General features: G+C 46.6%; 1 protein-coding gene across 1 annotated transcript in view; it reads right to left on the bottom strand.

Annotated features, from left to right (window-relative positions):
* Positions 1-19,598, bottom strand: part of RETREG2 (reticulophagy regulator family member 2) — a 113,892-nt gene that overhangs the window by 40,411 nt on the left and 53,883 nt on the right. The window contains exons 4-6 of the mRNA XM_086954414.1: positions 11,735-11,876; positions 9,012-9,096; positions 3,587-3,724 (exon numbers count right to left, since the gene is read on the bottom strand). Coding sequence (XP_086810540.1) covers positions 3,587-3,724; positions 9,012-9,096; positions 11,735-11,876 — 365 coding nt within the window. The remainder of the gene's footprint in view (positions 1-3,586; positions 3,725-9,011; positions 9,097-11,734; positions 11,877-19,598) is intronic.

Raw genomic sequence — 19,598 nt, 5'->3', positions numbered from 1 at the left:
TTAAAGGTTAGAGGTAAAAAAAAAAAGGGAAATCAGTACCATAGCCAACATTTTAGTGTGTGTTCATGAGGTCCTGGTTTCAGAATAATGAGGTGGTAACCGTGAATCCTATCTTGGAACCAGAATCAAAGCTATGTCTTACAACTGGGCATAGGGAAAGTTTGGCAAGTTACTCTAATGTTTACAGGGCGCTTTAACTGTTCTGAAATCATTATGCCCTAACATCAATTGTTGGATACAAAGATGGTTCCTTAGATCTTGACCAGGTCTGGCCAAGGTCGGAGCAACTCCCTCCAGAAGCCACTTTGCTCCATTCAATATGTACATTTGTTACTTAAGGTGTATGCCGGAACGAATCTCAGGATCGAAGCAGAATGCCTCAAAGACACAAACATTTCCAGATGCAAAAGGAACATAGGGGATCATGAACCTGTCGAAAAAACAGGCTTCACCTGTGCTGCGATACAGTGGCCAGGAACTCACAATCTTGTTATTTAAGCTGCCAAACATGAGATAGGAACAGGAATATTGAAGCAGGAAGCACTGAACCCCCGTTGTACTGGACTTATGAAAAAAAAATTGAAAGAAGCAGTAATCATGGAAACAAAATTTCACAGAAGGCTCTAGCCTGCACTGGAAAGAACATATTTACAGTTCCACAGAACCGGTCTAGCTCTTGCCTGCTGCCGTCATCTCTCTTCCAGGCTGCCCAAGCAAAAGGAAAGGTCTCAAAGAGGCTGGGGCATACTAAGCCAGGGAAAGATGGTAACATCTGCCTGAGCTCTGTGGACAAACTAGAAGGGCACTGCCCGCAGGAAGTAGATTAAAACCAAAGAGGGGAGTAGGACAAGCCACTGCACACATAAACTGTGATTTTAGTCTGTCCTGCAGTGTGAGAGCAGCACCACCAAAGTCTGCTGTTCCCCACCGCTCTGTCAGTACAACACCAAATACCAGTCTGATGGAATGCCTTATAGTGATGGTAGACTCCATCACTCATCTGATCATACTTTTCAATCCCCCAAAATACAATAAGCAATTTCAGATTGAATTCCAGGATCTTTGTGAGGAACTTCAAAATATAGGCAGCAACATTCTAATATTAGGAGAGTAACTTCCACATGGATTCAGATGGTACTTTAATCGGAGACTTCTAAAACCTACTTGACTCTCGGGATTCCACCAACATACCAAATGCCCCACTCAACAATGACCATCTATTTAAAACACATGCGTAACTTATTTAAAAATATTCAATCCGGCCTTTACTCTGTTCTATAGTCAGACCACGATTTGAATTCTCCAATATCACCCCTCTCAGCATCTGAAGGCACTACCCCGCCGGCTCTACCTTTAATCAAGAAATGTTAAATACCTTCCCCATACCTGACCATATAGCTCATGTCTGTTCCCTGATTACCATTTACGTCAGGAATGACATCGAAGACTGGATAAGAATATTTACTTCCAAATGCTCCTTAGCATTAAATCAACTGGTACTATGCAAAATACAAAAGAATTTCCATCAGGAAGAAAACTTTAGAGGAAAAGATTAACACATGGCTGCACATATTGGAACACAAAAGTGGACAGGACATGGTGAAAAATTCTATATTCCAAACATATGTCAGCATGCAAACAACACTACACCCACTATAAAACAGAAGCAAGCAAAACAAGGTCCCGTTTTTGTAGTAGGCGTATCTGGTCTGCCTTTAATTCATCAAACAATTTATTTAAAGTATACAAAGAATTGACACTAAATAGTGAATATGAAAATAGAGTAAGCCATTTATAATAATTCTGCAACAGGCTGGTTAACCATATTCCAGCTAAAATAAAAGAAATCCAAATCCATATTGAAATCAAATAAATGTAAGTATGCGGGTGGCACACCAGAAACTAATTTCATCTTTTCACAAACTGACCTCTTGAATTCGTATTAGCTCAGGGTGTGATTGATTGATATTTAGCTTTAACCCCTTCCATGCTGATGATGAACCCCAGCCGTCACGCTCCACGGTGCTCGTGTGCTGATGACAGCTGGGGTTCGTCACGGCCCCGCCCTGTTCGTTTGTTTACCGCACAGCGGCAGAAACGGCCCAGCAGGGAAGGGGTTAAACCATCAGGATCAGTAATGATGCTTCCTCCGCAAAACTGCTAAAAGAACTCATGACTGAAAGAGCCAAGAATATCACTCGCACAATTAATGCCTCGCTACAAAAATAAAGGAATCCAGAAGATAAAAGCAAATTGCTACTTCCTTTGTTTAATACAAATAAATAAATCAGATCTCTCAATGCCAGCCAATTACCACTTCTACCATTTCTGGCCAATATAAATAAAGGGAAAGTCTAGCAGCAAACACAAGAAAAGTGCCAGAGACTCATGTCCTTCTCTTGAGTGGGGTGATCAAGAGGTGTAATAGGCCAACCCTATAAGTTATAGCAATACCTTATCTGGAACTTTCTACGTGGGTTTCTCACTATGATAGAAGTCAATCTCTCACTGACATCAGTGTATAACCACAATTTTCATCATTAAACACAAAGTTTAATGATTCACACCCGGATGACTACCCTACCTGAACGCATTCCTACCCCTCTTTAGGTCTTAGAAAATCTACCCTTCATGATATTGCCCCGGGAAGATCACTGAAACACGTCAATGCTGTGTCTTGGTAGCAACTTAGATGTTCCTGCTAAGACATCATAGACAGACTGCAGTGTTAGAAGAAAACACTTCTCTCACCTAGTCATTATCCTGAAGTGAAGGGACTACCTCAACTCAGCACGCGCTTCCCCATTCTCCAGCACAGGGCAAGCACTAGCCATTGGGATGCTACTCCAGGCTCACAACTTGGGTATAACTGGACTGCACAAGGTTGGTGAAATGGCTGAACAAATACAAGTTTAGTTCAGTAACTCAGTTTTAACTTATGTTGCAAAAGTGTGAGCTACCCACTGAAAGACACTACTGATATCAACTTCCTTGCCAAAAATGGTTAACCCGCAAAAGACCAATTTTAAAATGGCGTCAAAAGTGGCATGGAGAGACATCTCTTTACCAATGGAGGATCAATATCTTATAACTTTACAAAAGTGTAACAAATGGAAGGGTGCCTTCCATAGGGGAAGAAACTTAAGAAACTGCTCATTTACATGGACAATACAAGTAGAAAAGGGTGGTTTTAAACCTACAGGAAGAGGATCTTCAAACCCAAGTGGAAGCCATGTTCTTGGAACGGATTAGAGAGGGGTGCAAAGTGTGCATTTTCAAGGGCAAAGCAGACCCACGCCACAGGATAAGGTCTAAAGGGAACGTACTCCACCCTTGCTATAGGACAGTCACTTACAGACTGCTAACCTGCTAGAAGTGATCACTTTGGTATTTAGTGAACAGATCTTAAGGCGGATGGATGACTTTCATCCCCTAATATTCAATGATGAATCATTCTTGTGACCCTCAGAACTGATTCACAGAGAAGAGTCACTTTTTCAACTTGTGCTGCAAAAACTCCCTCCAGCCACAAGGCCCTCATAAATCGCTTTCTTTATCCAGCCCCTACATGCTCAGAGGCACTTACTTCTTTTTTCATGCTTGTGATGCTGCGTTTCACCCTTCATGGTGTAATCCAGTTTCATCAGAATGGGCTCCAATCCGGTGTACATCTTCTGGATCAATTCCCGATAAACGACCAATGGCCAGAGGAGGACACTGAGCACTGGAAGAGAGGGAGAAACTGTCAATGGAAAAACAACATATGGCAAGAAGCAAGTGCAACGCTTAATTCAGAAACCCACAAAAAAGGAAGAGCTGATCTATTTTATACGTCAGTCGGAGGCCATTTTCCACTCTCAAACGTGCTTCCAGAATATAGTGAGACAGTCCCACCATCGCACTTGTTAACCTCTAATGGCGTGGTCAGTTCACTGTCTTTACTCCGCTAACTTTGCCCTTCACACCCATCAAACAGTTCAGGACGTTAAATGAACCTTAACTAGAATTCTCCACATGACTAGTCAAATGTACTCCTACTATCGGGGATTCCAAATACTGCTGTTGTATTGAGAGCTGAGTTTCTATCACTTAAAGCTGCACACACAAGATGGAGAAACATCTAAAGCTGAACTGGAGGATCTCTTGTACTGCAATGTCATCCACCAGTATAAACACAAAAAAACAGGGTTTGTCTCGCGATAGCAGTCTAGCTGAATGTCAGCTTACATTAAGACAGGAAACAATACAACCACAGCAAGCCGGCCTGAGATTCTTAAGCTACAAGAAAACAAAGTTAACTACTGGAACGTGATACAGCAGCAGGATGACAACATACTCACTGCTGGGATCTAATGAAGAAAAAACATTTGAAGTAACCCCAAAAAGTAAAAGTTGAATTATCTTGTCTTTCAACAAAGCCAATGACATACTATTTAATAGGCAGTCTATGAGAAGAGATACCGACCATATTTGTGGTTTACAAAATGAGCACAAATGGACCCTGCTGTAAGTGTGCAGGAGCTGGAAGGCGCTTCAGTAAGTCGCCTCTGCAAAAGCCACTGTAGGACCTGGGATCACTACTGCATAGCTTCTGTAGGCGGAAGGGAATACGCCACCTGACTGAGTGGTGGGTACTTTGCTTCAGAGAACAACCACCACAAGCAAACTTTAGTCCTAAGGTGTGGATCAGTATGGCGGCCAGTTCCACCCCCCCCAGAGGAAGAAGCGTGCCTCGCTAGTGTGCAATTTAGGACCGCTGTGTTGGGCATGCAGTAACCTCTAAATGAGGGGCCTTTATGTAAATGCAGAACAGCCTTCATACAGACAATTTATTGCCAATAAAGCTCCGCCGACCTTGCCCTAGTGGAGGTCCCCCGCAGCCCAGAGCAAGGGGAAGAGAGTTGTCCTACATCGCGGCCAAGACCTGGAACGAGCTCCCTGTGAACATCAGACGCTCCCCGACCCTGCACACCTTCAGGAAGGACCTCAAGACCTGGAACGAGCTCCCAGTAAACATCAGACGCTCCCCGACCCTGCACACCTTCAGGAAGGACCTCAAGACCTGGAACGAGCCCCCTGTGAACATCAACGCTCCCCTACCCTGCACACGTTCAGGAATGACCTCAAGACCTGGAACGAGCTCCCTGTGAACATCAGACGCTCCCCTACCCTGCACACCTTCAGGAAGGACCTCAAGACCTGGAACGAGCATCCTGTGAACATCAGACGCTCCCCGACCCTGCACACGTTCAGGAAGGACCTCAAGACCTGGAACGAGCTCCCTGTGAACATCAGACGCTCCCCTACCCTGCACACGTTCAGGAAGGACCTCAAGACCTGGAACGAGCTCCCGGTGAACATCAGACGCTCCCCTACCCTGCACACCTTCAGGAAGGACCTCAAGACCTGGAACGAGCTCCCGGTGAACATCAGACGCTCCCCTACCCTGCACACCTTCAGGAAGGACCTCAAGACCTGGAACGAGCTCCCGGTGAACATCAGACGCTCCCCTACCCTGCACACCTTCAGGAAGGACCTCAAGACCTGGAACGAGCTCCCGGTGAACATCAGACGCTCCCCTACCCTGCACACCTTCAGGAAGGACCTCAAGACCTGGAACGAGCTCCCTGTGAACATCAGACGCTCCCCTACCCTGCACACGTTCAGGAAGGACCTCAAGACCTGGAACGAGCTCCCGGTGAACATCAGACGCTCCCCAACCCTGCACACCTTCAGGAAGGACCTCAAGACCTGGAACGAGCTCCCTGTGAACATCAGACGCTCCCCTACCCTGCACACGTTCAGGAAGGACCTCAAGACCTGGAACGAGCTCCCGGTGAACATCAACGCTCCCCTACCCTGCACACATTCAGGAAGGACCTCAAGACCTGGAACGAGCTCCCGGTGAACATCAGACGCTCCCCTACCCTGCACACCTTCAGGAAGGACCTCAAGACCTGGAACGAGCTCCCTGTGAACATCAGACGCTCCCCTACCCTGCACACGTTCAGGAAGGACTTCAAGACCTGGAACGAGCTCCCGGTGAACATCAACGCTCCCCTACCCTGCACACGTTCAGGAAGGACCTCAAGACCTGGAACGAGCTCCCGGTGAACATCAACGCTCCCCTACCCTGCACACATTCAGGAAGGACCTCAAGACCTGGCTCTTCGACTGATCCTCCCTCCCCATGGCGCCAATGGCTAAATTGTGTGTGGTTTCTTTTTGTCATGTGCTCTGCTATGAGCTTGAAGTCTGCATTATGAAATGAAGAGTTAACCGGGCCGAAGGAGGTGGGACTGTGCTGAAAGGTCCATTAATACTACTAGAGGTATGATGCTCAAAGCAAAAGATAAAACTCATTGTAAGAGAACAATTCCTCAGCAAGGTATCCGGTGTACTAATATGTCTTTGTCATATACAATGATGAGAAGTCTGGTATATTTACAAGGATCTTATACTCAATTTTCGGAATATAGAAGGTTAATTAAGAAGTATAAATTCTACTCTGAAGTTGTATTTCTTGTTTGCAATTTTTGTTGAAAATCTGAAAACGCAGACACAACCTTTTGAGGTCTGATGCAATAGGAAAAATGTTGCTCTGCCTTGGAGCTCTGATTCTCTGCGAGTTTAGGTTTTACATAGAAAAAAACTAACACGTTACTTACTTTAGATAATGTTCTTTCTGGTAGATGCTCTATCTAAATAGCCGATTACTCCGCTTTAGAATATCCCCCATGCATCAAACTGGATCTGGAGAGTTTTTAGCACTGCTCCAGTGCCTCAATAGGTGGCATCATGCGGTACAGAAGCAGTGCTGTGAGACTACACGCTGGTTCTGTATCGCCTTGGAAATCAGATATATATAGATCATGAATGCAAACGCAAGTTTCGGTCTTTACTCCTTCGGCTCCCTCAAACTCAGTATTTAAAATAACTGTTGATGACAATGTGCCACTGCTAGCTTAGGATCGTTTTAAATGTTGAAGAGGCCATTCCAAAGTAAGGCTGGAGGGCAGTAAGGACTTTGCGTTAGCAAAGATAAGTAACCTGTTCTGTTCATAGATACTTTTAACCTCAGGAACCTTAACTTTAGAATAGATAACGAAGCTACGCCTCTCGAACTTGGAGGATCTGTGGAGTGGACTTAGTTCAAAAGTCCTGCAGAACTGCACCACTGGCAGCTTATCTCTGGAACTCACTTCCTATTCACATTCGGAGCATTGATAATTACTTGGCTTTTCGTGAGGCTATCAAGACCCACCTCTTTCCTTCTCCGTAGGCCTTCTTCTGCTGTTCGCTTACCTCCTGTCTGCCATTTGTGCCTCTGCTTCGGTCTTTAGATTCCCCCCTCTTCCTTATTACAGGCCACTTCTGCCGTCTGCTGCCCTTCTGTTGCTCTCAGCGCCGGGATGCCCCTTTGCTGGGGCAGCCATGCGCTCTATAAAAGTACTGTACTTACTTACACCAGAGATGGTATCCTGCAGAATCCTTAACTTTAGATTAGCTAATGAAGCTACGCCTCTCAAACTTGGAGGATCTGTGGAGTGGACTTAGTTCAAAAGTCCTGCAGAACCGCACCGGAGATGGGATCCTTCCATCCAGGTCTGGCTGTCAAGGCAGCAGTGATATATGAACATTTTCAGTGACTCCCCAGTCATAGCTTGTCTGATGTCAATAACAGGCATCCCTAGTGTCAACATCTTTACAGGAGCCTTGGGGGAGGGGCTCTCAAACCCCGAGGAGCCAGTGCATCGCAGATCTTGATACATACGACTATCCACATTGCAGGATCTTCTTCACAGTACTCCCTCTCTTTGCTACAAAAAACGCTCAAGGAACGGATCATCCATGCAATAGGCTTGGTATGATTAATGTGAAAACTCCAAGCACTTTGGTGTGCAACTGGTGGAGTCTCTCCTTCGCTTTCGAGGAGTGGGGGGTGATTGAAGAATGCTGGCGGAGTGACTTATTGCCTAGTGTGAAAGGGAGCCAAAGCCTTTATTAAGGCGGCTGTCTGAGTACTCAGCACCAATTTCTTTGGCAAAAGGCTGGTGCAGCACTGTTGCACTGATAGTGCCTACAATTCACTCACGCAATAAGAGGGCGTATTGGCAATGAGGAAGACAGCTTTCAGGGGCGCAGCAAAAAACTATGCATAGGTTTGAAGGGTGTACACATAGGAAATGTCCCCATATCGAATATGCCCTGCGCCACATTGGGGTGTATATTCCGCTTACGATCTTCTCAATATGTGTGCTCAAGCATTCAGGTACTCTGCCAGGTGGTTGGCTACTATAAAGATGTTCTTCTCTAGCACACATCCAGAGACTTGAGGACTCATCGCACAGAACCCAATACCCTACTTCGCCTTGCCTGTTGCAATACTACATGGCGGTAATATTGTCCGCGAGAAACTGCAGCAGCCTTCTCCTAACAGAGGGCTGGAAAGCCTTCAAGGTCAAAAGAATGGGCCGAAGCTTCACCAGATTGTTGAGGAACTGGCTCTCTGCTGGAGTCAGAACCTCCGGATCTCCACCTCCTGTAAGTGATTACCCACAACCCAGTACGGATGCATCCATCATAAATGGGAGCTCTGCTGGGGAAGAGACCACAGACTGCCTCAGGTCAGCTACTATTGAAGATCCGGAGCCATCTCCCTCAAGACCTGAATGAAGTCAGGAGGCAACATTGATACAGAGCCCGCTGGCATTTTAAGGGCCCAAATGTGCAATTGACGCTGCTTACACGGAGGGTACAAGAGGCAGGAGAAAAAGAAGCCTCAGAGTTATCCCCACTGAGACCCAGGACCAATCCTGAAACATCTAGATCATAGCCCAAAGGTCTAAAGAAGAGAAACCTGTGGTCAGCAGTATCCATTAGAAAAAAAGAAAAACACTGACATGGTCTAAACACATCTACAACTATGTGAGGTTGTACAACAACCCGTTCATATTATATCCAAGCACAGTGATCAAGATATCACAGAAACATAACCCAAGAATACTCACAGATTATGTAGGATATCATGATGCCAGGAACGTAGTGTCCAACCACAGAAAGGCTCAGGCAGCCTGCGCAGACCGAGGCACAAAACTGGTGAAGAAATACATTGAACAGCGTGAGCCAATAAATGTGGAACCGACAGACTATACAGCCAGAAAAAGTAGTACAGCAAGAAACAGAGTGATACCCTATAGCCAGACTGAGGAGGAGCGCTAACATCTAGTACTGAGCCCAAAGAAAAGAATCTACAGCCAGCCCTAAACAGTCCGTGCATCTAGCACAGAAACCAGAGAACAGAATTCACAGCCAGGAAGAGCATGCGCCTATTCATTTAGCACAGAACACAAAGAGCAGCTAATCTATAGCCACATTCAGTCCCCACATAAAGAATAGAACCCAAGGACCACACACAATCTACAGCCAGACTGAAGAATAACCCACATATCGAGCACAGACCCAAAGAGCAGGTAATCTATAGACAAACTGAAGACGAGCCTGTGCATTTTCCATGTAGCGCAAACAGACAACATCTTAAGCCATACTGAGGAAAATACCATGCAACTAACACAGAAACCAAGAACAAAGGATGAGGTTATTTATTCATTTAGCACAGAACTCAGAGAGAACCTTTGCAGCTGGGCACAGTGGTCTGAGAAGGGGAATATATAGACCAACACAAATAATGTCCTCGCAGTATGAAAGGAGAGGAACCCACCATTGCTGGAATTTGAAAAAAATTACTCTGGGAATCCATAAATTGGGGATCAAGTCTGACAGACAGTTAACTTATACATTTATTTATGTTTTAAAAAAAAATCTCCTGCAAAGAAATTAGCACCAAGGAGACAGCAAATCGGTTCTACACTACTTAACTGCTCACAAAGAGACTGCATTTTAAAGTCTGTGCAGCAGGTATCTCATCTTATCTTAGAGCTCCTAGCAACAGTTAGGAAATTGTAGTAGCTGAAAGAGAACTCTAGTGGTAAATGCAGTTCTGGGAAGGTTCTAGGTTTCGTCCAATAGGAGTTTTGAATCACGAAGCAGCATAGAGAGTTAATGTGCCTGCTGCAAAGCACACTAACATGCAGATCACAGTTTTGTATTTTATGTAGATAGGTAAGTGGGCACCTGCTTTTGGCACTGCATCCTTTCGTTACTTCCAAGTTCATAAGTTGCAGTCCTTCTAATATAGTACAGTGATCTATTTAGCGGCATCACGGAGCTGCATGCAAACTAAGTCACAGATATAGATCCTTGTTGTATTTATTCTCAATCTGTTATTAGCAGACTGCAAAGAAGGGCTCCTCTGGGAATAAATAGTCTTCGTAGTACAGACAGCCCCAATCACTGAAATACATTTTATATCCCAACTTTGTTTCACCCAAATATTCACTCAACATATAATGTATACAAGTATGGAGGATATGCGATTCCTACACCTAACAACCCTCATGGTCTAAAGTCATATTTCCTCTACAGTGATTTACAAACTCATATGATTTATTGTGTTTCTGTGTGGGATGTACATGCTTTGATACCCTACAATCGGATGAGTAGTGCTATAAAAGAAGTAAATAAAAAATAAATTACAGCCATTTAAATCATTAATACAATTACTCATACATACAAATAAATCTTGCATACTTACAATGTACTCACATCCCTTACATACAGAGATTGAACTTAGTCAAACACCTTCCCCCAACACAAAGTTTCTCCAAGTTACTTATGAAGTGATAAGCGATGCACCTTTGCTTCCTTCCATTGCAATCTGGGTATTAGGCTCAGAAAGGTCTCGGCCAGGATGATACTTTTCCATAAGAAGGGCCGACTGCCCTTAAAATCAGGCCTTTGTGGTTGGCTGGAAGTGAAGATAAGAAAGCCTCCTGGCAGGTTGCTGCACTAAATAGAATGCAGTCAATGTGTGGGAACTGCTGACTTGTGTCCAGGTGTTAGAAAATGATAGCAGGAAAATTCAGCATATGGCCTTGGTCGGCTGGATCACAGATCTGGCCCAGAAATAGCTGCTGGAAAGGCAAGATTCCCACCATATAGCACCGTCACTCACGATTCCATGCAGAAGCAATATGTGAACGATGCGGTCACTGGTACATTTACAAAAGAGAGTACTTTTTAAGTCACCAATGCAGAAACAGGTCTTTAAGAAACACCTTTTATTCTAACACCTATTTACATACAACAGAACAGTGCATAAAACAGAAAACAGAAAAAAGATTGATTTTATCACATAACACAGCATATTGAGAGAAGTGGACGATTATTCTAACACAGAACACATTCACGTCACAGAGGAGATGATTAGCAGGCCCTGGAGAGAACAGACCGTCGTGGGTTCATAACTGAGCACTGAGGCAGTGGAGGCAGATAGTACCTATCGGAGTTCAAGAAAGCAATCCAGAAAGCCCCATCCCTCTTGGGGACAGCAGACATGGGGCCTTCCAGACTGCAGCTTCAGGATTATCAAGTGTGTGCATCACTTCATTGATCCATTAGTGGAAATTTATGTTAGAAGTTTATGTTAGAAGTTTATCCTCCATTTTCAGATTTTGCCTTCGTAGTAAAAGGAGGAGGAGGGGGCCCCATCTACCGTACAGCAGAGACAGAACTCGCTCTTTCCCTACTGGCATTCTGTGGAATGGCATGACTGTGCTGGCAGATCGAGATTTGCAGGTGGGCTACATGCCATTATGAGAAGAAACGAGCTTACCTTGCCGGGATTCTGCTTCTTGTATTGCATCAGCTCCTGCAGATACAACCTGAAGGTGACCCAGCTTTCTGCCAAACAGAGACACAGCTCGGGAACGCTGAGCAGACGCGGATGCCCTGTTCCACCTGCCGCCAAGCCATCACTACGGAAAACGCAGGAGTACGCGCACATTAAAAACAGTTCTAAAGAAACGGCACACTGTTCAAGGATCTTCAAAGCAAACATGGAAAGGTACAAGCAGGCTGGTATATCCAAGAATTATTGGTGGGCCAGCTAGCAAGTGATGCAGAGCCCACGCTCTAACTCCTGTATTCATTGCCCCAATTGTATGCTTCCATCTGCTATGCATGCTGTTGACATACCTCTGTCTTCTTGTTCTTGAAGTTTACTAAACAAACAAGACGCTGTCACCCTGGTTCCACACTGGGAAATGTATGGTGCTTATTGATATATCTCAGTACTATATTATGGGTCATTCATATTGTGGACTTGACATTGCCTTACACTTTCTTTTGTTTAATAAAAATTATTTATCAAAAAAAAAAATCCCACATACACAAAAGACAACATACATATGCCATGCGAGATGAAGGCAAATAGCCCCACTTATTTCGAATCAGGACTACTTATATTGACGGGATAAAGTAGACCATCGACGCAAAGGAATACAGGACTAAAATGTGTTTCTACCATAGTCTGTTAGTGCACAGCCTGCAATAACTCTTTTCTGTGATGATCTGGGGGTGTTATACGATATGGAAAGGTAGCCTTATCGTGAAATACACTTGCAAAAACTTTATTGGGTCCAGTCAGGCTCGGCTGAAAAATCTCAAGTTCATCCCTGGATAGCTATGGCTTTCGAGCAGCAAGGCATGAACAAAGAAACTTAGTGTGAAGCATTAAACAGTAATGTTGGACTTGGCCCTTCTGGCAGGTTTACCCCTGAACTTTTTGCCTTTTTAATGTTACATCATTATGGTGATTTCTGGCCTCTGCACACTTTAGCACTGTGGCGCAGTGTAAAGTGCGTGCGCTCTCCGAGTGCGTGTGTGAGATTGGCCTGCCCTTCCATAGGAATGCATGGGGAATGTGTGTTTCCATGGTAATTCCTGATGTGTGGGGAGTGCAAGGTTGAGTTTGGTATGTGCGGACTCGTGTGATTAAATGCTGCGCGCTTATGTATGCGGCTTTAATGTGTCTAGTGGGGAAGTGCTACTTCTAGAAGTTGGCCTGCCTGTGTAGTAAATGTGAATTGACTGTCTGGCTTGTGATTGGCTGGAGCTGGCTGGTGTGCCAGCACCAGAAGTCAGGATGGGTCTGCCCCGGTGGTGAATGGAGAGATCTGAATTTTGATAGCAGGGAGGGGCTGCACCTGGGACCTGAATAGGGCTGGGCTTTCCCTCCACAATGATGGCTCCGCCCCCTGTGGTGCAACTGATGACCCTAGCCTGTCCAGTGAATGCGGAGAGGGGCTGAGCAACAAAGTGCTCCAGAACCAGCTGCGTCTGGTTTTTCCCCCCACCCTGCACCCTAGAGACAAAGGGATTTTGTGTATAAAAAGAGGCTGTGACCTCATGTTAAATGTTCTTGTTTCCGACTTGAATCTACCAGGGGCGTGCTGCTGCTGGGGCCCAGGCGAAGGCTTGCCTCCTTGGGCCCTACCCTGCCCCTGGATTCCCTGGATGCTGGAGGAATTCTTTTGGACCACCCTGCCCTCTGCTCCTATGAGGACCTTGTTGCTGGGTCCCTAGTTGCTTAAGGGGTCATTCCTTAGGGCCCTGGTGCTGTCTGTGCCCCCAGCGCCTTGAGAGCGCTTTATTTTCCATTTCTGGGCAGAGCGCTGTTGTTTTCCCTCGGAGGGAAGCGCTCCTGCGCTTTGTATGCCCAGAGTGCGCAGGTGCCCACCCTGCGTCTTCATTTTTTACTTTATTCTTAATTACGGGTGCCCACCCTGTTTATGTGCTCCTTAGCGGGTGCTCATCCGCTTCTACATTTGTTTTGAATTTCGAGGGTGCCTACCCCTCTCTGTGCCTCGTTAAACCACCGCCACGGCCCTCGCGACGCAAAAATAGGAAGTCAGGCACCGTAGTGCCTGACTCGGGGTGGGACTTCCGGTTTTGCAAGGAAGTCCAGTGCCGAGAGGGAGACAGGAGATGCCGCCGCCGGAATGAAGCTGGTGCTCGGTGGGGAGGCCGGGAGCCTCCCCCGCCTCCCCAAGTGGCTGCAAGGAGTCCCAGAGTCTTGCGGGCTCCAGGTGAAGAGTACCGGTCCCGAGATGGGGGACCGGGGGAAGCGGGCAGGGTGCCTTGTGAAGGCGGGGCTCTCATGTGGTGAGAGAGCCCCGCAAAGCGCTACCGCCGCACCGGAGGAGAGGAGAGACCGCTGCTTGCAATCAAGCCCCGACCCGGTGAGTGTCCTGGGGGCTCCGGGCGTGTGTTGGTGCCCGTGTAAGGCACAGCGTCAGGAGTGCATTTAGGGCGGCCCTGGATGACAGTGGGCCGCCGCACCGTTTGTACCAAGCCCAGGCAGGGCTACAGAAGGCCCCCGGGGGCATGTCGTGAGCATTCAAAGCCCCAGGGGGCTCCATCATTGTTGTGGGGGCATTTTGTTTCTATTGCCCACGAAGGCTCCACCAAAAGGGGCATTGTTCTTCCCGGGGGCATTGTTCTTCCTGGGCACATTGTTGTTTAGAGCCCGAGAACCTCCCACATTGTTGGGGGGCATTTTAGAGGGTAGAACCGCCCTGGTTGGCAGCAGGCCGCTCACCCAGTGTGGTGGCATTATTGTTGAAGAGCCCACGAGGCTCCTAAGGGCGCTGTTGTGCATTCAGAGCCAGAGGGCTCCAACCTATTGTGCAGCCTTTGTTCCTAAGGGCCAGTGAGGGCCCCCTGTTGCAGTTTTGAGTTCCCAGCTGCCCAGCAAGTAGTGGGCAGCTGCACCGTTTAGGTCTTTCTTTCTAGGGACTTGTTCTTTGGACTCAGGAGTGAGTCGCACTCCTTCGCCCCTACTTGGCCTTCCCCAGCTGCGCAGCACTTAGTGCCAGCTGCAGCGTTTAGGCCCCGTTCTTGTCCCTCAGCTGCCCAGCAAGTAGTGGGCAGCTGCTACGTTTAGGTTTTGGCGCAGTGGCGCAACCTGGACCCTAATGTGATTTATGTGCTATGCTGAATTATGTGCTGATGCTATTGGGTTTTAGGAAATGTACTGTGTGTAGTATGTTTTGCGCACCCTGTGTTTTGATACCTTTGAATGTGTTTTCATGCATCATGTGTAAAGCTTCTGGCCTATACCTCTGAATGTGTTTTTATGCATCATGTGTGAAGCTTCTGGCCTATACCTCTGAATGTGTTTTTATGCATCATGTGTGAAGCTTCTGGCCTATACCTCTGAATGCGTTTTTATGCATCATGTGCGAAGCTTCTGGCCTATACCTCTGAATGTGTTTTTATGCACCATGTGTGAAGCTTCTGGCCTATACCTCTGAATGTGTTTTCATTCTTAGGAGGTCGTTTTATCTAGTATGGGTTATACTAGTGAGTTCATGGTTCCCTGCTTGATATATGCCTAAGGTGAGTAGGATTGCGTAGGTGGTACTTACCTTTAACCAGTGGTTACTGTTTGTGTGCTACATTTTCTATTTGGTGCTACAGTTATTATATGTGCTAAGTGTTATTCCTACAAAGTGCTAATTCTACCAAGTGCTAGCTCTAAAAGGGCTTATTCCCCCGACAGTGGTCCATGTGGCCCTGTCTGTGTACAAAATCCCCAGTAAATTCTGCCCGTGCCTATGGCACATTGTAAAGTGTCTGTTTATTATCTAATGTGTTTGGTATAATACAAAGGCTATTTTTATATATATAACCTTGTGTGGAGTTCCTTTTTTGGGGGGCCTTGGATGTTGTTGCTGGTAGGTGCGTGCGCAAATGCTTTACACACCGCCTCTGGGATAAGCCTGACTGCTCGTGCCAAGCTACCAAGGGGGTGAGCAGGGGTTATCTTGGCGGGTGACTTCCTTGCCCTGACGTAGAATGGTGGTTTCTGCCTGGCTTTGGCGCAAGCCTTAGCCAACCAGAAAGCGCCATTTCTAACAAGTACCAAACAATTGAATGAGAAAGCCACACAACATGTAAGAAATACAACACTAATTTATAGTTGTATAGTGTTTTTAATGATTTTTTAAAGTCCTTGATGAGCTGAATCCACAAGAGGGTTACGGAGATACAGATTTTAAAGACTTTATCACTTTTTGTCAACAAAAACATAGCAAGCTTTTCAAAAGTTTGAAACAGCTTAGCTACTCCAGCCCGGCTTGGGCCATCAAATCGGACAGGGAGAAGTTCTAGGGGCGCCAGTAGAGGTACTTTGGAGAGTTACCTGGCCACTAGAGAGTTTCAGTCCAGTTCCAACCCTTACAGCATAACCGCCATAGATTATAATTGGGTGGTCCTGATGCTCCAGTTGCTGTGCGGTCAACATGGGTGCCTCTGTGATGATTCCTTGGTCCACGGGTGATGTCGGACCACTTTGGCAACAGAGGTTGGGGTTCCACATAGTCCTCTTCAAGACAGTAGAAGGCCAGCTGCTGTTGCGTTACCAGTCTTTAGGCACAGCTGGTGAAACAAAATCCTTTAGTGGGGGCTAATGTCTATCTTGGGTGATCAATCCAGAATCTGACTGCACTTCTGGGTCCAGCTGACGCCGGTGCAATTTTTGTCCATCGAGGATCACTCTCTTGAGGGGCCCAGTGGCAGCTAGCAGTGAGTCTTCTCCGGTGGCTATCAACTTGCCAGTTTGCCAGCACTTCTTTAGCTCTTTTGTCCCTGGAGCGGGTTCCAGGGTCCTAGGCAACTGACCCTTGGAGTCATTGCGTTGGTCTGGGGCTGGGAAATGACTGTTCCCGGAGTCAGGATACACAGCCACAGTCCCCAATACGTTAGTCCAAAAGTGCAGCAGATGCAGTCCAGCAGACGGTGCAGCCTCTCTTTGTGCAATGCAGGGGCAGTAGGACAATCCTTCAGTCTGCTTTCCAAATCCAGAGTGATCTAAAGTGCAGCATGCTATATTTACCCCAGGAAAGAGCCACAAAGGGTCAACGCAGTCACCAGCCAGTGGGCCGCCAAGTCCCCTTCTACTTGGTGATGATTTTCCAGCAGTGTGCGGCATTGGGTAATCCAGGAGTGCACTCGTCTTGCCATTCTCAAGATATCTGAACCTCCCCTCGACTGTGTGGAGCTTGGTAGTCAACCCCACGAGAAAACCGGTTTGGGGGACGGGTTTTCCCTCTCTGGCCGGGTCTCCAGCTAGCTTTGAAAAAATGTGGAGCCCCTGACAATTAGATACTACCCTATCAAGAAAAACAATAATATTGGAAAAAGGGGGGGGGGGGGTGTGCACCGGGTTCAGTGCTGGATATTTTTGTTGAAGCTCATGACCTGTAGACCACTATTCAATCAAAATGCATGAAACAACATGTATAGAAAAACATATATTTTTGATTTATTATTTTCTCATCTTATTCATACTGTTTGTCCACTATTTTCAAAAACAGTTAACTATCGGACATGATGGATTATCCATAACTTACAGAAATGGACATCATGATAATAAATATGCAGACCACCGAATAACATATATTGCGAAAGGCCCTACATTTATTTATATCTACAGTTGTTACGCTCTAGTGAATTTGGCATACAACAAAGAAAAGGAAAATACAATTATAATATTTGTTTGCTAATTCTCTAAACATTGGTCTTGGTTGTTGGCTACCAATGCATTTCGGCCTAGCCTTCGTCAGGGTTTTCTTTACCAGTGGTTACCAATGTTATATGTTCCTTATTGTATTTTTTGAGGAGACTTCTGCTTGCACTTCTATTTCAATGGGTTATCTGAATTAAAAATAATCTTCCATCCATATTGCTTGTCTGGATTAGACAACTGACTCCAGCCATGTGGCGTGACTGTCTTTTAAAATCTTGATATTTTCACCCTATAGGGGACATTTAGTCTGCTTCCAGAGGACGGGTATTAACTCAATCACTGTGGTGTAAATCTCTTTTGGTAATCGCAGTTCCTACATGGTAGAACCGGCTGTCTCTAGTTGGCAGAGGTATACACTTCTGACAAATAGGGACACACCTTTTCTAGTCAGGGCAAGGGGGTCACACCCTTTGATAACCCCTGCTCACCCCCTCGGTAGCTTGGCAGAGCAGATAGGCTTATCTCGGAGGCTGTGCGTTAAGCATTTATGACCACATACAGTAATAAAGTGAATGCACTACAAATGGACACGACACGGTAGTATTATAAAAATAAGGATTTTTATATAAGGCTTAGCACAAGACCAAATAACGACAAAAATGTACACAATCTTAATAAATACTCTGGGAAGGGAAAAATAGTTCAAAGGTAGTTTCTTCTTTAGCACAAAGTCTTTAGTATCAAAGCAAATCTTCTTCTTGGAAACACAGTTCTTAGCAACAAGGTAACCCACACAGGGGCTACACGACGTCGAGGCAAAGTTAATCCAAAGGTTCGGCGTCGACCGCGAGGAGCGCTACGTCGAGCCCGGAGAAGCACACAATGATCAGCGGCGTCGAGCAATCCGGCGTCGCGTCTTCGGTGTCGATCAGGCCTCAGCAGGCGTCGTTGTCGATGATGCGGTTGCAAAGTGTGAGCAGCGCCCACGGCGTCGAGAGGGCACGAGGGCGATGCAATCAGCAGCGGTGCAGACACGAGGTCCCTTGGAGCAGGAGCCGAACTCACTACTCACTGGCGTTGCTGCTGGCGTCGATCGGGCCTGGCAGCCGGTCGTCGAGGAAGCGGGACACTGGGGCCGTTACCCACTATGTCGAGCTGGATTCGGCGACGTCCGTCGGCGTCGAGATTGCTGGCTCTTTCAGAGGTGCTGGATTCACAGGTTCCAGCAAATAGCACTTTAAGCAGATGAAGTCCTTTAGCCCTGTGACTTCAGCAGGAGACTGGCACTCTTCCAGTCCTTGGAGATTTTCTTAGCAAGCGTGAGAGTACACACACAGTTCCTCTCTCCTGGTTCCTAGGCAAAAATAAAGAAGCACTGCAGGATTCCCCCCAGCAAACAGCACACTGGCAGAAGGGGTAGGCAAGTCCTCAGATCAGCAGGCCTCATGTCCTTGGTTACAGGGTTCCTTGTCAGAAGTGATCTGATTTCTTAGTTCAGGGGTCCTTCTCTTATACCCCTTTTCGGCTTGGATCCCTTTGTCCATGCCGGGGACTTTCCCAACATCCTGGGTCTGTTGTGGGTGGAGCCAGGCAGAAGCACCTGGCTTATTCACTGAGCAGGGCTGGGTCCTCAGACGCCCAGCAGGAGGTGGAGCCAGCATTGACACTGGCAGGAGCAGAGCTATCGGCCTCCTGGCAGGAGGTGGGGCTAGGATCGTCCATGGCAGGCACAGGGCCATCAGCCGCTTGGCAGGAGGTGGAGCTAGCATTGTATCAGGCAGGGCAGGCTATCAGCAACTACTCTCCCCCTACTCTCAACGCAAATGTCCCACTCATCCCACACTGACTCATCCAGACCTCTGGAGCCACCCAGCTCCTGTCACACACACGCAAGACCAGCAGAAACCGGAAATGGTTAGACAAGAAAATAGACACTTTCTAAAAGTGCTATTTTCGAACCCAGAGTCCAAAAACCATCCACACCAACGGATGCGTAATTAAACCCCGAGTTCAGGGATACCAAACTCGACATTGCACCATGCTCCCCGAGCCAGCTAGGATCATAGCATTAATAATCCCGGCGGCCCATTCTAACTAATGGAGAGCAGGCTACCTCGCAATAGTGAAGAATGAAGATGGCTGTAATTCACTATTAGGACATGCCAAC

This window comes from Lissotriton vulgaris, chromosome 2_1 (genome assembly GCF_964263255.1).
Source record: "Lissotriton vulgaris chromosome 2_1, aLisVul1.2, whole genome shotgun sequence".
Taxonomy (NCBI): Eukaryota; Metazoa; Chordata; class Amphibia; order Caudata; family Salamandridae; genus Lissotriton; species Lissotriton vulgaris.
The sequence above is the reverse complement of the archived record's forward strand: the minus strand, read 5'-3'. Positions and strand labels throughout refer to the sequence as shown.